The 16,903-nt window shown below is 48.8% G+C and overlaps 1 protein-coding gene across 4 annotated transcripts; it reads left to right on the top strand.

The window, feature by feature from the left end:
* The first annotated feature begins 6,606 nt into the window (after window positions 1-6,606).
* On the top strand, window positions 6,607-15,914 carry Dnpep (aspartyl aminopeptidase). 4 transcript variants are annotated; one of them, XM_052193213.1, is made up of 15 exons: window positions 6,607-6,751; window positions 7,315-7,408; window positions 7,489-7,577; window positions 7,675-7,788; window positions 8,045-8,170; window positions 8,357-8,487; window positions 8,708-8,783; window positions 8,891-8,998; window positions 9,689-9,766; window positions 10,864-10,947; window positions 11,869-12,029; window positions 12,393-12,432; window positions 12,536-12,637; window positions 15,003-15,170; window positions 15,769-15,914. In XM_052193213.1, exons 1-15 carry the CDS (start codon window positions 6,746-6,748, stop codon window positions 15,817-15,819), a joined length of 1,428 nt encoding a protein of 475 aa, XP_052049173.1. In that variant the 5' UTR covers window positions 6,607-6,745; the 3' UTR covers window positions 15,820-15,914. The 4 variants fall into 4 exon arrangements, with proteins under 4 accessions (XP_052049173.1, XP_052049176.1, XP_052049174.1 ...); XM_052193216.1 differs by having other exon boundaries at window positions 6,607-6,737; XM_052193214.1 differs by lacking the exon at window positions 6,607-6,751 and adding an exon at window positions 6,758-7,004.
* The last annotated feature ends 989 nt before the right edge of the window (window positions 15,915-16,903 follow it).

Here is a 16,903-nt window from a genome sequence, read left to right on the forward strand (position 1 = left end):
CACACACATGACGACTCCAATCTCCAGTCCCAGGGGACTCACCAACTTGGGCACTGCAGGCAAAACACTCAAACACATTAAAAAATGGGGGAGAACATCTAAAACACAGGTAGTTTTTAAAAAAACCTACTCCTAGAACATAATTGATTCACAAGCACCATCCCTGAGTTAGTTACTCTCCTCAGGGGATCTGGGGATCTGTAGTTCTCAGTTAATTGACTTCTGAAGGGAAGGTGAGGCTTGAGCAGAAGTCTCATGTTTAAAACAAAAGTGCCCCTCCCCAACAACCCTGCAAAAAGATAATTTGTACCTGTCTATGCAAGTTCCTATCATATTATCCTGAAGCAAAGTATTTCTACATTGGAACAATATGTTTGCACCAGTGAGATACATCCTCTGTGTTAACATCAATATGAATCAAGGCATCTCATTCAGGCCCTCACCATATGCATTTTAGCAGATAACGGCAGAATTCTCTCTCTCTTTCTCTCTCTCTCTCTCTCTCTCTCTCTCTCTCTCTCTCTCTCTCTCTCTCATAGAATTGCTTGCTCTCGCAAGTCCCAATCCACCCCTAACAATCCTGGGACACATTACCACTCAGGCAGCTTCTCTACTAAGCTGATGGACTAGAAAGGATTTGCACATTGTATCAACTCCCAGTGAGCTGCGTAATTAGTTGCTATACCAACTTGCAGGTCTTTGCACCTTAATATCTGCTAAATTGAAATGATGAATAAATAATGGTGATGTTATAAACACCAGCTGGTGCTGCTGAGGAGGATTCTGCTCAGAAGGCTGAGGGCAGCAATGACTCTCAGAAACTGTTTGGCCAGGGGTAGTGGTGCTTGCCTTTAATCCCAGCACCTGGAAAGCAGAGGGAGGCAGATCTCTGTGAGTTCAAGGCTAGCCTTGTCTACAGAGTGAGTGCCAAGACAGCCAGGACTACACAGAATAACCATGTCTCAAAAGAAAAGAGAAGAGAGGAAAAGAGAAGAGAAGAAAAGAGACCTTTTAGTCCATCCTGACTTATCCATCCCAACCTCATGCCCGCCCTATAATCCCTTCTCCATAGGTAACTGCTCTTCCAAACCTGTTTGTGTAGTTACATGTATTTTTCTAGAAGTTGAGTTTAATATGTATTTTATGTAAATGTATTTATTTGCCTAAGTGAACATTTTAGAAATGACTTTTCTTTTTATTCAGTAATGTAACTTGAAACCATGTTTTTAGGTGGTAATGTACAAGGATGTACCATAGGGTGCTGTTTTGGTTTGGTTTCTGCAGCACAGAACTCTGAAACACTGCACAGAACTTCTAAGCTCATCATAGTGGTGGGTTACAGGATATTTGATCACATTGTGAACCCAAAAATTGTTTCTTGTTGTGGTGTGGCTCAGTCCTAGCACATACCTTTATCCAAGAGCTTTCTGCCAACAGGATTGAATAAAGTCAACCATAGGGCATGAGGCAGAGTAAGCAACCAGTTGACAGGGAGTGAACATAAGAACACACAGGGAATAGGACGGAGGGACACTGAGACAGCATGGGGAAGGAAAAAGGACTTTTCCCCCCTCTGGGATGTTGGTGGAGGAAGAAAATGAGCTGGGTGCTTTCTCTGCCCCTCTGAGCTAGCAGGCTTTGTCTCCCCCACCCCCCAACCCCCAACGTCTGGCTCCTGTGTCTTCATTGGTAAAATATTTGGGGTTATGTTTTTTAAAAAACAATATTTTGGTGTTCCACCTTCTGGTGCAGCCATATGAACAGAGAAATCACTCCAGCTGTGGACAAACTGAGAAACCATCAGATTTGGCAAGTCCTCAAGGAGAGGGTTGAGGATGAGAAGTCCATAATGGAGGGTTTAGGACCCTGTGCTGCGCTACTTTACACAATGTGAAAACAGAAGCAGGAAATGAAAAAGCTAAATAACTGCAATTGGTTCAGTATTGATTATAATTATCATCATTTTGGTATTTCGTACTTTATCCTTAATAGCCAAAGTAAGCCTCTATGTGCTCAAAGAAAAACCCATAGAGATATGGGAAAATGAAAAATATGAAAAGTGTATTGATAAGATACAAGTCTTAGAAAGAAAATTAGAGAGACTTATAAATAAAAATTAGAAAAATACTCAAACAGACATGAATTTAGACAAGCATTAGAAAGACCTATAAAGGAGAATAAGAAAAATACTCAGTCATAGACAGAAGAATTTAGACAAGGGCCTACCACTTCATAATGAAACTGAAAGGGAGTGGTCCAAGGTTGTTAGAAAACCAACCTTAGTTTATCCAGTTACTATTTAAGACATGCCAGCAGATGATAAGTACCCCCAAGATTACAGAGAAATTAAATAGACTCCTACAGAAGTATTAGATTTAAGGAAGCGATCATTACAGATCATTACTTATAGTATGCATTCACCCTAGGTAAAGCAGATATTAAATTCTTGAGAAACCCAGCAGAATTATCCCCCAAGACTAGAAAGACTTGGCAACAGCAATATTGGAAGCTGGTCCTCAGTTACAGGTGAACGTCCGTGGAAAGAAGAAGCCAGGGCCACAAACAATAAAGTGAGGCCAGAGGTATTGATATTTCCTGGGACCAGTTGCTAGGTGAAGGTCAATCCCCTAAACAAGGGAGTGGTAGTTCACACCTTTAATCCCAGCATTTGGGAGGCAGAGGCAGAGGCAGAGAATTACAGTGATTTAAATTTAAAAGCAGTTTGTGAAGGCAGCTAAAATTCATAGCGAATGTCCTTTGTGATCTAAAAATAAATACACTTTAACTTTGAAATTATATATAAAGAAAAAGGGGGAAATAGGTATATTTATCCACTAAGGTATAATTTTAAGGTAATTTTTAAATTTTCAATAGAAAGGTAATACTTTTTCTATTTCAAAAATATATTTTGCTTTAGGAAAAGATATAACCGGCCAAAAATGGAATCCGCAAGAGTTAGGATTGGACAAGGTTTTGCTTTTATCTTTCCAGGAGAATAAAAGCATCTAACTAAGGAACCTGGAGACCACTGGACAAATAAAACATCTGAAGCAAAAGGACAGATCATCAAGAGAAAATGTCACAAGAAAAGGAGCAAATTATCCCAGTGCTGTCACCACCACCTCCATCTTGTCTCTTCTGCGCTCTACAGACATAAGTCCAAATGTGGTCCCAACTCAATTAAAAATTAAAGCTGGTTTTAGGGTTGGAATGTGGCTCTCTCTTTCTGTAAACCCATGCTTGTTAAAAGACAATCCAAAATCTCTGTCTCATATTAGAGTCACACACACACACACACACACACACACACACACACACACACACGGGGAGGGCAAAGGAAATGGGGGAGAGGAGGATACCAGGTCACATTGCAGACAAGACAGACAAGCAAGGCATCTTTACTATAGCTTCAGACAGCCAGCTAACTTCAGAGTGAACCAAAGCCGCACGCTGAGCAGGGATTGAAAGGGAGACCAGCTGCTGTTCACTGAACAGAAGCAAGCAGCAAAGTTCCATTGATTTTTTTCTGGAATGGATTAAGGCTTAGTAATTGCCCATTGGTCATGGGAAAGATTTCAAAAGATCTTTTCCTTCTTGGTCACAAACATTCTGATCTTGTGGCTTGCAGACTAATGCGCAGTGACTTAACCCAGGGACCACTGAGTCACTCATTGTCACATAAATGCCCTGGCCCCTTGATTTGGTCTGAACCTCCTGATAAGGCTGAGGAAGTGTCCGAGCTTGACCTGGGCAGAGACAACAAGGTCAGGGTCTAAGATCCTCAAAGCAGCTGTAATGGCGACAGGCTGAGCTAAGCCAGCATTAGTTTTAGACAATTTAAAAATGTGTGTGTGTGTGTGTGTGTGTGTGTGTGTGCACGTACTTGCTCATGCCATGGCAAACGTGAGGGCAGATGACAATTTTCAGAGGTCAGTTCTCTCCTTCTACCTTATAGGCTCCAGAATGCAACTCAGGCCGCTGTTCCAGCCCTGCAGGGACAGGTACAATATGAAAGACGAGCCAAGACTTTTGTCCCATTCAGACATCTGAAGCACAAGTGAAGAGTCCAGAGTTTTAGCAAAAGTGGTTTCAAGTTTCTCCAAAGTAACCAAAGCAACCACTGTCACAACAAGCCTGCAGCCAGAGGTGTCACAGCAAAGCTGGGGGGACAGCCGGTGTCCAGCTCAGTGCTCTCACTACCGAGCCATCGCTCCAGCCCCCAGTCTGGTGTGCTATGGCAGTACATTCCATAGCAAGGCTGGCGTGTGTGGGTGGGGCACTGAGCTGGACCGGTTCCTGAGAACTGACTGTGAGATTCCTAATCATCAAAACATGATGGTACAATTAAGCAAATTATATTGCAGAGACAATAAAATTTTAAAGCCCTCAGTTTTTTCAACTATCTTACTGCATTTTAAATTTTCTGTTGTAGAGGTTATTTACGTCCAGTGCATCTGTCGGGCAGAAGCACACACAGTGGCTTGCTGCACACCTCTTCCCAAATCCATGTTTAGTGACATCATGTTCATAGCTTGAAAACAGCCATATGGAATATTCACATTTCAGAACATCGAATATAAAGGCAAGTGTTACCCCCAAGCCTTTTCCAGTGCCTGACATTGCAAAGCATTTCCATTTTTGTTTATCTCATCTATTAAAAATGGAACATTATTTTAAACTCACATCTCCTAGTTGATATGAGACAGAGGCTTTCATATGTTCATGACTAGCATTTTAATAGTATCTCTAGCTCTCATAAATAGTATTTTTAAAATATGTTTGTACTTTCTGCTTAGTTAATATATGGGACCCCAAATACTTAGTTGGATTCAAGGATGCAGAACCCACTCGTACAGAGAACCACACCCTGTTTCAGTTATCAGTAGCTTAGAATGTAGCCCCTCCCCCAAGTAACCAGACCCTAGAGAACAGAGGAGAACATCCTTCTCATAGTCCACTTAGCACTGTGCATCAGACATAATACGACTTATATAATTATTAACAAGTATTAATTGTACAAATTAGTAGGGTTACAATGATATTCAAAGAATGATTAATGAACTACCCAGATGTAGTCTGTTACCCACTGAACGGATCTTGAAACTGCCCTGTTTGAAATGGGGGTGACAGGACCTTTCCAGAACCTATCCCTGTTTATTCCCATCCCAAGTATAAAAGCAGCAGATGCCCCCAGGGACTCGTGATCCCTGGAAAGATTATTATTACACGCTTGGTAGGCCAACTCTGTTTTGAACCTCGGAGCTACAAGAGTCCTGATCCATCGATGTATGGATGAGTTTTAAGACTGCTACTGGAGCCGGGCGGTGGTGTCGCATGCCTGTAATCCCAGCACTCTGGGAGGCAGAGGCAGGCAGATTTCTGAGTTCGAGGCCAGCCTGGTCTACAGAGTGAGTTTCAGGACAGCCAGGGCTATACAGAGAAACCCTGTCTCAGAAAAACCAAAAATTAAAAAAACAAAAAGACTGCTACTCAACACTCTTGACCTGGGAACATATTATTGAAATTGTCTCCAAGAATACACGGGGTCTGCTTCCCCACCTTTGTTTTAAGAAGCAGACAGAGCTCATGCCTGTATCTCCAACAATTGAAAGATTGAGGCAGGATTGCCACGGATTTGAGGACAGCCTGGGCTACATTGTGAGTTCTGGAAAAGCCAGAACAAAACTGAAACCTTGTCTGAAAAAAAAGAAAAATCATGAGTATCAGAATCAAATCTCAGGGCCACTCAAACAGCTGTGTGGTCTTGAAAAGGCCACTGACTTCTGTGTTCCTCAGAGACTTACTGAATAATGTAACATTTAACCAAAGAGGATAGGAAAAAAAAGCCCAACCTACGAAGACTTTTGTAGTTGTTCTAGGCTCTGCAAACAAATTCATGGAGTCAAAAGCCCAGCTGTGCCATTTGTAAATAGAGACAGATCAATCTCCTAATTCCGTTAATTCGTCTACAAAATGCTGACAGTACAATTGTGAGGATTACATGCGATAACACGTTTAGATTTATCATAATACAAACTCATGGAGGTCAGCGGCTGTGCTAACACCGCCGGGACGCTAGAGGGCCCTGCTCCCCCGGAGGGCTGCCCTGTAAGGGTCCAGGGGCTGAACACTCCGTGTCAGTTTCAAGGCTGCTGACATAGGGAAGGGCGGAGGGGGTCAACGCCAGTAGGACTCCGCTCGATGGAGGCGGGGCGAGAGAGGCAGCAGGGGCGGGGCCTGCAGAGGAGACCATGAAGGGGCGGAGCTAGTGGAGCAATGAGGGCGGGGCTTGAGACATATCTCCTAACGAGGCAAACTAGTGGAATTTTGGGGCGGGGCGCGGTACGACTGGAGCTGACGAGTCCACGTGGTTAGAACTCAGCCTGATTGGGGGAAGGCGGGTCCGTGAGGCGGGAGCGGAACCGGAACGTGTCCTGACAGGGGCGGAGCTCTCGGAGTGGCGAGGGCGGGACGCGGCCTGACTGGCACAGAGCAGTCCGCGTGTTTGGAACGAGGCCTGACGGGAACTGAGTGAGAAGCAGGGGGCGGAACCCGACCGAGGCCTGACAGGGGCGGAGCTCGCGGAGCAGCGGGGGCGGGGCGAGGCCTGGTAGAGGCGGAGACCCGGTGCGGCCTGACGAGAGGCGGAGCCCACAGCTCGGCGAAGGCGAGGCCTGATCCGGGAGGGAGGAGCGGAGAGTCAGGGGCGGGCCGAAGTCCGACCCCTCGAGAGTGCGGTGGGGCCATGCAGGTGTGTGGCTGCCGCCGGTCCCGCCTCAACTTCAGCTCGATGGCAGGCCGCGCGCCCTTTGGGAGCTAAGCTTGAGGCGGCTCTGACACGGGCGGACTCCGGTCTCAAAGTAAAACTGAAACCCTCCGCGGTGGCCTGACCTTCCCGGAGCCGGAAGGGCTGTCCAGTGACCGCCTGGGAGGGAGGACAGGTGGAGTGGTGCTTTGATTCCGGACACGGTGGCGCTCCGGCTAGTGGCCTTCTCAGATTTGAGGTCCTCTTAGAGGCGGGATTTCCTGGCTGGGCGGGGCGTGGGTCTAATTATCGGATTAGGGGGCGGGCCTTTCAGATCCTGTGGCTCCAGGGACAAAACTGGGTGGAGGGCCTCTTGCCCTGGGACTGAACCTTTAAACCGAGAGCGATCGAGCGAGGAATCCACATCTGTCGCCAGTGAAGCCCCCCCCCCCCCCGGAAGCAGAAGTTGAGCCTTGGAGCTCTCATTTCTAGGGGTTGGATCCTCGGAGCTCGGGTGAAAAGAGTGGTTCTAGACCTGGCAGCAGCCTGAACTCCCCCTCTCCCTGTAGGTGGCCATGAACGGCAGGGCTCGGAAAGAGGCCATCCAGGCCACAGCCAGGGAGCTCCTCAAGTTCGTGAACCGGAGTCCCTCTCCTTTCCACGGTAGGTGACCAGGGTTAGGGAGGCTAGGAGTGGGAGTGACTTGACCAACTTCGATCGCTGTGAGAGCCCTTTTCCTACAGTCGTGGCCGAGTGCCGCAGCCGCCTCCTCCAGGCTGGCTTCCGTGAACTCAAGGAAACAGAGGGCTGGGATATCTTACCAGAAAACAAGGTACTAAGGGGAAGTGTGGGGGCAGACCCTGTTTCAAAGGCCTGTGCTCCGGAACATTAAGCAACTCACGCCCCTGTCTTTGAACTCTCTCCCCCAGTACTTCTTAACCAGAAACGCCTCCTCCATCATTGCTTTTGCTGTGGGGGGCCAGTATGTTCCTGGCAATGGCTTCAGCCTCATTGGTGCCCACACGGACAGTCCCTGCCTCCGGGTAAGGAGTTAGGACTTGGTTGGACTGAAGGGAAGTGCTGGGGGCGGTTGGAATGAAGAGATCCAGGAGGTAGAGTTTGGAAGGCCCTATCCCAAGGTCCCGGGAAGAAGGTAGACCCGCCCCATGCTCCCCCGCCCCCAAAAGACACTTTCAGCCGTCAACTGATGTGCTATTTGCACTGTATAACTTACTGCCTGAGTCTCCCTTCCAGATGTTGTCTTTCAGACGTTCCCTTTCTTCTCCCTCTTATGCTCAGGTGAAACGCAAATCTCGCCGAAGCCAGGTGGGCTACCACCAGGTCGGTGTGGAGACCTACGGTGGTGGGATCTGGAGCACGTGGTTTGACCGGGACCTGACCTTGGCTGGACGAGTCATTATCAAGGTGGTATAGAGGGCTAGGAACTGGGGAGGTTCTCACACCGGCAGCCTGAAGATTGAATGTCACATTTCTTCAGTGTACCAAGAGTCCTCGTGGGGAAGAGGGGATATGGTTATTCTGGGTTTAGTAAGGGATTTTATCAACTGGATTTGGGAGGTGCCCAGTTCTGACCTGGCCAGTTGGCCACAGTGCCCTACCTCAGGCCGGCTGGAACAGAGGCTGGTACATATAGAGCGGCCCATCCTGCGCATCCCACATCTGGCCATCCATCTGCAGCGAAATATCAATGAGAACTTCGGGCCCAACACAGAGATGCACCTGTGAGTCTGCATCAAGGGCTGTGGTGGCTGTGGGGTGGAAGATGGCACCGGGGAACAGAGGGTCCCACTGGGACCCAGAGGACACCTCCTAGTGGCCATAATCAAGGTCCACTTTGGAAACCATTTCTGTCCACTTGGGGAGCGCACTGGGAGTCGGAGGACGAGAAGAGGCCTACGTTCATGGCTGTCCCCCTCCCTTCTCTCAACTCTTCCCCCACAGAGTCCCTATTCTTGCCACAGCAGTTCAGGAAGAGCTGGAGAAAGGGACTCCTGAACCAGGGCCTCTCAGTGCCACTGTAAGAAGCTCCTCTGCCCTGGGGAGGGTGGGTAGAGTGGAAACAGACCAGCCCCCTAGTAAGGGGCAAAGAGATGAGCTAGTTCACCTTCCACATCTGCCTTACAGGACGAGCGGCACCACTCAGTCCTCATGTCCCTGCTCTGTACCCATCTGGGCCTGAGTCCTGACAACATCATGGAGATGGAGCTCTGCCTGGCAGACACCCAGCCTGCAGTAAGGAGTGGCTGTAGGATCTTGTGGCGGGGTCCTCCAGGGTCCCTGTCAACCACCACAGCGCATCATTGAGGCTCCTCAGTTATCTCACCCTTGTTCTTCCCAGTAGGTGGCACTTCCTCTTTCAGTAGTTCCCAGATAGGCAGAGGCTTCTCCCACAGAAGACCCTCCTACCAAACTGGGTGTGGCCGGTCTGCTTTGACCTGTGCTGGCTCAGAACCTCTGAGGGCAAGAGGCCTGGTGCCTTCCAGAGGCTAAGTGGGGAGCTGCTCAGTCTTTGGCTCCTCCGTCCTAAGTTTCTGTTAGCTGTGTTCTTCCTTCTAGTTGGCATTGTTTTGTTTTTACTAGACAGGGTTTCTCTGTGTAGCCCTGACTATCCTAAAGTCACTCTGTAGACCAGACTGGTCTCGAACTCAGAGATCCACCTGCCTCTGCCTTGCAAGTACTGGGATCAAAGGTGTGCGCCACCATCGCTGGCTGCTTTTCTTTTTTTGGTGACTGACCACTTAGCCCTCCTTTGGCCTGCCCCTCTGGTAGAGGTCAGATGCTGTAGGCCCTTTCCTGGCCTTCATCCTCTGCTGAACAGCAAGAATAGTTTCCTGAGCCAACAGTCAAGAATGGCTCTGGCCCTTGGGAACAGGGAGAAGTGGTGAGGGCCTGGGCACTATGGTGTTCATCCTGTCTTTCTAGGCCCTGGGTGGAGCCTATGAAGAGTTCATCTTTGCTCCTCGACTGGACAATCTGCACAGCTGCTTCTGTGCCCTGCAGGTGAGAAGCCAAAGCACCCCCGCAGCACGAGAGGTGCAGAGTTAAGAGTTGAGGTGGAGCCCCAGGAGGTGGCGAGACACATGGCTGCTTAGCCAGGCCTCATCCGGTTGGCGCTGGGAAGGCCCGTGCTCTGCAGCCTTGACCTCACTAATACTGTGCAGGTCTGGGGCCAGGGCTGAGCTGTGGAAAAGCTGACAGTGTTTGGGGTGCCATGGTGTCTACTCTTCCTTTTTTTTTTTTTTTTTTTGATTTGTTGTTTTTTTTCTCTGAGACAGGGTTCCTCTGTGTAGCCCTGGCTGTCCTGGAACTCACTCTGTAGACCAGGCTGGCCTCGAACTCAGAAATTCGCTTGCCTCTGCCTCCCAGAGTGCTGGGATTATAGGCGTGAGCCACCACCTCCGGGCCTTCTACTCTTCCTTATTGACCTCTGTCTGAAAACAAAGGCCTTGCCACCATGAAAACAATTCTCTCACTCTCTTCTGCTTCTCTCATTCTGCCTCTGACGTAAGGATCCTCTTTGCCCCCCACCCTCAACCTTCTTTGTGATCCTTGGAACCTCAGTAGGGCTGTCTGTACCTCTTGGTCACCTTCATGTTCTTCACTCTCTCTCTACCCCAGTCAGGCTATTTCTCAGCTTCCTACCCTTTACCCCTCCTCTGTTTTTTGAGTTGCCTTTCCCTGCCTGTCTGTTGGTTGGGGATAGGCTTTGGGTAGTAACTGTAGGTCTGGGGTCTGTGTCTGCTTCGGAGCTAACCAGCTGGGCTCACGGACATGTCGAGAGCTGTTAAGGGAAGCCCATCAGTATGACTGATCTTCATAATCATTGGCCTCCCAGGACTTAAAGTTTCCGTCTGTCTTCAGCATTATCCTCCTGCCTTCTACATGGAGTGTATGAGAGCAAATACCCAGAAAATGGAGTTACTTATTCCATTAGACAGGTCCTCCACCACCCTCTGCCAGGGAGTGCCCTAAGAGAAAGGTTGCTGAGAGCCCAGCCCACTTCCCTGGCTGGGCAGCGTGCCTTACCAGGTACTGGCAGACAAATCTGTAGGAATCAAAAGGTCAGGGATAATGAGCCTGCCTCCTTCCCCATATAGGCATTGATTGATTCCTGTTCATCCCCTGCCTCCCTGGCCAGGGATCCACATGTGCGCATGATCACACTCTACGACAATGAAGAGGTATGTGGAGGGCTGGGGCAGAGGTCCCTCAGTGAGTATTTAGAAACTGTCTGGTGGCCAACATTCAGAGCGAGCCAGGGCAGTCTAGAGGACCTAAGAGGGAGGACTGAGAGCTGCAGTGCTTTCATAGCACTTGTCTCTGTCATGGATTCCATAGCCCGTATTCTCTTGTGTACCTTGCTGCATTCCTACCCCAAGGGGGCACTTCACAGGTCATCCTTTCAGGTCTGTGGCTTGGTGCATAGTGGGTTCTCAGCTGTGTTGTATCTTGAGATGCTGTAGTGGAGCTTGACAGGTAGATAGTTCCTTCGTGTAGCTCCCTGGGTCAGTTAGCAGTTTGGATAGGTCCCTGGTCTATTCTGCTAGTTGGCTGTTTCATCTCTGGCCATCTTGTCTATACCCAGTCAGCAATAAATGAGAGGGCAGGGAGAATAGATGCCTGTGTCTTCAAGAGTGTGGTCCTGAAATGGAATTCATTATTACTTACATTCATAGAACCTCGTGTGGCCACATTCAGCTTCAGAGGAAACTGGGAATGCTGTCTGTAGCTGGGAAGTTAGTTGTGTAGCTTTAGCTTGGGTCTTGTTATAAAAAAGTATCATGGATAGTTAACAGTCTGTGTCACATGGTTCAAGGGAAATTATTCAGGGTCTTGTGACCCCTGCCTAGCCCTGGATGTAAATGAGGGGGTGCAATGCGGAAACCCCATCAGTAAATGCTATTTATAGTCCATAAATGACTAGGAATCAGTCTGGCCCTAGTCCACTATCAGTTGTTCAGAAATGACCTGGGCTTCGGGAAGTCTAAGGATATCTGTCTCTGCCAGGTGACTCAGGTGGATCTGGGCCATTCTGAACACTGAGCTCCTCTTACAGTCCAGGCCCAGGTCCAGATTCCCAGTCAAATCTCTGTCATCTCCAGGTGGGGTCAGAGAGTGCACAGGGAGCACAGTCTCTGCTGACAGAGCTGATACTGCGGCGCATCTCAGCCACGCCTCAGCGTCTGACTGCCTTCGAGGAATCCATACCTAAGTCCTTCATGATCAGTGCAGACATGGCCCATGCTGTGCACCCAAACTATGCGTGAGTCTTCATGCCAGACAGTACTTATGCTAGAGACTCGGCATAGGCCACTTGCCAGCCAGTTCCTGGCCCTGCCTTTCTCCATCTCCTGGAGGTTCAGGAGTCTTCCTTTGATTGTTCCAAGGCCAGATTTAATCAAAGTCATGTGTTGCCTAAGCCAAGTGTATATGCTAAATAAGCTTTGTCTATGACCTTGATTCCTCTGTTGGCGAGAATCTGCCTGAAGCGTTTGTTCTGATGCACTTGAGGACATGCAGGGCTGGGTGGGAAAGAGTGCTATTAGTGTCATCTGCCTTGGAAGCCGTGGTGGCTTTGACAGCCCCCACCACAGTATGCCATCCTGCTCTTTATCGCCTCTCACAGGGACAAGCATGAGGAAAACCACCGGCCCTTGTTCCATAAGGTAAGATGCTGCCTCTCAAGCTGTGGTGGCCGGGCCAACCCTGGCCTGTGTGGCCCTCACAGCCTCACGTCAGCTTTGTTCTGTCTCCCTGTGACTTCCCCAGGGTCCTGTGATCAAGGTGAACAGCAAGCAGCGCTATGCCTCTAATGCAGTGTCCGAGGCCGTGATTCGAGAGGTGGCAGGCCAAGTGGGGGTGCCCCTGCAGGTGAGTGTGCATCTGCTCTGGGAAGGCTTGGTGGGGGGAACAGGGTAACGACATAAACTGTTGTGCCTCCGTGAGTGAGGAACATAGGAGAGAGACTTTCCTGGAGGAGTCCCAGTGAATGAGAAGAAGATAGGGGTTTTGGGTGCAGAGCTAGGTTCAGTGCTGGCTTTGTGCTGACTTTGGCCTAGTTTGCTAAGCTGAGTTTTAGTTTGTTTAGCTGAGTGTGCCGGTCTGTAGAGTGAGGGTGATACTGAGCCCTGCCCTGCTGGTTTCTGTAAAGATTTCTCCTACCACCTGATAGGTCCTTTCTTCTTCTAGTACCCCATGTCCCTGTGGCTTTCTTTACTTGTGCATTAACCCAGAAGGAATATTCAGGACTGGAGAGCCTAGAATCCCAAGTGTTTATTTCCCTCTGGCCTGAAATCACCCACCACTGTCCTCAGTTGCCCTGTATGTGTACACATGTACTCCACATCAGGGGTTGGGCCCCGGGCAGTCCAGTAATGGACAACACCCAAGTTCTGGGAGAAGGGAGGACTAGACTAGGGCTGTCTCCGTGTCAGTGTCTCCTTCTTGTCCCATGTATGTCCCATGTAATGTCTGATCATTCCACTCACAGAGAGGTCCCTGGGAACAAGTGAGAGGCAGCCGCTGAGAAAGAAATACTATGGGAAGGTCCAGAGGGAGAGAGAACATCTCAGCCGGAGGGAACAAACAGAAAGATCCCCAGGGGAATAGGAATGAGTTAGTCTAGTAGCAGGAGAGAAGGTCACAGTTGAGAGCAGAAGGAACAAGAGAAAAGGCTCACCTAGACCAGGTTGCTTCTGAGGCTCTCTTCTGGTGCCAGGCTTCAACTTCTTTGCATGACCCCTTCAGTCCTGAACCTTCATTGCCACTGAGGCTGCACCTTTACCAATGGCCTCTCCTGGCCTCTCATTGCCTAGCTTCAGCTGTTCTCCACGACCCCTTTATGCCTGCACAACCGTAGCACCTGGGTTACTCACACAGTACCAAGTCCAGCTACAGCGCCAAGTACAGCCTTTGCCACCTCTGAAACATAGCTCTCTGTGCTCTCAGAAAACACTTCCCAGAAGATTTCACCTCAGTGATGATCTCTTCTTAATCACTGCTAATTTCTTAGCTCCAGCTGACCAGTATCAATTGTCCTAGTAATGTAAAAGTTTCACTTTCAGTCCCAGCAAACCAAAACCACAGAATCTTAAAATAACAGACAGCCCTGACAGAGTCTACTCTTCCTCTGAAATTTCATAAGCCAGGCCTCCATCTACTGCACTCTCTCAACGTTCTTATCTTCCAAGCTCCTACAGAACTTCCCACTGAGGTCTTAACACTCAATGGTTCTTCTAGCCCAAAGTTCCAAAGTCCTTCCACAAATCTCCCCAAAACATGGTCAGGTCTGTCCCAACAATACCCCACTATACTGATACCCATTTGTCTTAGTCAGGGTTTCTATTGCTGCAACAAAACACCATGGCGGAAAAGCAAGTTGGGCAGGAGAGGGTTTCTTCAGCTTACACTTCAGATCAAAGTCCATCACTGAGGGAAGGCAGGACAGGAACTCAAGCAAGACTGAAGGAAGAACTGATGTAGAGCCATGGAGGGCGGCTGCTGACTGGCCTGCTTCGTGGGCTTGCTCAGTCTGCTTTCTTAGAGAACTCTGGACCACCAGGCCAGGGATGGCACCACCCACAATGGGCTGGACCCTCTCCCCCATTGATCTTAAGAGAAAATGCCTTACAGCCTGATCTCATGGAATTATTTCCTCAACTGAGGCTCCTTCCTCTCTGATGACTCTAGCTGTGGTGACTGGCACACAAAACCTGCCAGTACAATGGGTTAGTACTGTATCTCTCACTTGACTAAAGTTTGACTTTTCTATTTCTGTTTTACACTTAAAGATCTTAAAATCTAGCTTCACGTTATGGAGTCCTTGTTTTGTTTTTTTGTTTTTTTGCGATAGGGTCTTATGTAGCCCATAGCTTCAAACTCACTATGAAGCAGAATGTAGCCTTAAACTCCTGATTCCTCCATCTGCAAAGTCTTGGAATTACACATGTGCACCGCCATTGCCCCGATGGGAATCAGACCCAGGCCTTCATTTGTACTAGGCAAGCACTTGACCAAGTGAACTGTATCCCCAGCCCTGCAGGGACTTTTAGAACATTAGAACTACCAAGTTTTCTTCCTTTGTGTATTGGGGTGTCATGTTGTGTATGAGAATAACAAAAAGGTAGAAGACATAGAACTGGATGATCTTCCAGCCCCATGGCTCTAGGGTAGGTAGCTTCCTCCGTGATGTTAGTGAGCGCATCCAGTGTTTAGCTTAGACCTCTCCTCTCGCCAGGACCTCATGGTCAGAAATGACTCCCCGTGTGGTACCACCATTGGACCGATCTTGGCTTCTCGACTGGGGCTTCGGGTGCTGGACTTAGGCAGCCCCCAGCTGGCTATGCACTCTATCCGGGAGACAGCCTGTACCACTGGAGTTCTCCAGACCCTCACCCTTTTCAAGGTAACGCCCCCCTGGCCCTCCGCTCCACCAGTAAGTGTCTAGTCTCAGTACCTGGGGCCGATTGCAGTGAAACTACAGTATAGTAGACGGTCCCTGTGTCAGCTTCCATCACTGAGACAAAGTGTGGGGTAAGCAGTTCATAAAAGTCAGCGTTTCAGAGGCTTTAGTCCATGGCCAGCTGGCTGGTGATTGGAGGCCTGTGATAAAGCAGAATATCATGGCGAGAGCATGTGTTAGAGGAATCTGCTGCCATGAGGGAAGAGAGGGGCCTGTGGGGGGGGGGGTGAGGAGGAGGAGGAGGAGGGAGAAAATGGGTTCCAGTGCCCCTCAAAGGTATGCTTCATTCTGGGTGACCTAACTTCTTCCCTTCAGGCCCCATTCTCTTTAACACAGGCCAGGCCATACCCTTCCTCATTTCAAGACCTCAGAGGAAAGTGGTTGGCTGGAAAGGACCGAGGGATGAGGAGGCTGGCCAGTGCATCAAGCATAGATGCCTCGGAAGCTTCCGTTACTAGACCTGGAGGGGGTGGGAGGTGCGTCGTGGGGCACTGAGTCTGCTCTCTCACTAATCCCCAGGTGCCCCTGCCTCTCATTTTAGGGCTTCTTTGAGCTGTTCCCTTCTGTAAGCCGGAACCTCTTAGTGGACTGAGGCCTCTTGCCAAGACTTGTCTTCCACCCCTTCGATTGAGAGGGGAGGATCTCAATTTAGCTGATGCTGGATTATTAAAGTAGATTTTCACTCCAGCTCCATTGTGCTTTTTCTGAAGCTGCAGGGTGGGGGATGGAGCCTGGCCTGAACCCTGGAACCAGACCAGAGGTGGAAGGTCAGGTGCAGGTAAAAGGTTGTCCCTCCCCGCATCTCATCTGAACCAGAAGCTCCTGTTCCCAAGGGACTTCACACCACTTATTTTATTAGATCTATTTTATGTGTATGAGTGTTTTTGCCTACTTGTGCCTGGTGCCCATAGAGATCAGAAGGCATTGGTCCCTTTGGCACCGTAGTTATGAGTCACCATGGGAATGCTGGGAACTGAACCCAGGTCCTCTGCAAGAATACCAAGTGAATAAACCCTGAGCTGTCCCTCCAGCCCAGCTTCACCCTTCTTAAAACACTGCCATTCAGAGAGGTGGCTCAGTGGTTAAGAACACTGGCTGCTCTTGCAGAAGATCCAAGTTCAGTCCCCAGCACCCACATGGTGCCTCACAACCCTCTAACTCCAGTTGCAGGGGATCAAGTGCCCCTCCTCTGGACTCTATGACATTGCATGTACACTCATGTCATGCACAAACATACATGCAGGCAAAACACTCATGAACATAAAAATCTTAAAAAAGATGGTTAGATGGTTCAGCAAAACCACATATGTGTTTGTGTGTGCTGTATAAACAGATTTACCAACTGGCTCAAAAAGTATTGACCCTGGAGAGACTGTGGGTGTTAATTATATTACTTCAAGTTTCATATGTATTTAAGTCTTTTTTTTTTTTAAAGATTTATTCTTATATGTTAAGTACACTGTAGCTATCTTCAGACACACCAGAAGAGGGCGTCGGGCCTCATTACAGATGGTTGTGAGCCACCATGTGGTTGCTGGGATTTGAACTCAGAACCTTCAGAAGAACAGTCAGTGCTCTTAACCGCTGAGCCATCTCTCCAGCCCTTTAAGTCTTTTTATATTAAAAAATGCAGATAAATTTTTAAAATTCAAGAAGGAGTTCAAGAAGGAGTGATG

This window comes from Apodemus sylvaticus, chromosome 9 (genome assembly GCF_947179515.1).
Source record: "Apodemus sylvaticus chromosome 9, mApoSyl1.1, whole genome shotgun sequence".
Classification (NCBI taxonomy): domain Eukaryota; kingdom Metazoa; phylum Chordata; class Mammalia; order Rodentia; family Muridae; genus Apodemus; species Apodemus sylvaticus.

Coding starts and splice junctions, on each gene's coding strand:
- Dnpep (XM_052193213.1), top strand. Junction 7,409..7,488: donor GAGTCCCTCTCCTTTCCACG/GTAGGTGACCAG, acceptor CTTTTCCTACAG/TCGTGGCCGAGTGCCGCAGC. Junction 8,171..8,356: donor CTGGACGAGTCATTATCAAG/GTGGTATAGAGG, acceptor AGTTGGCCACAG/TGCCCTACCTCAGGCCGGCT.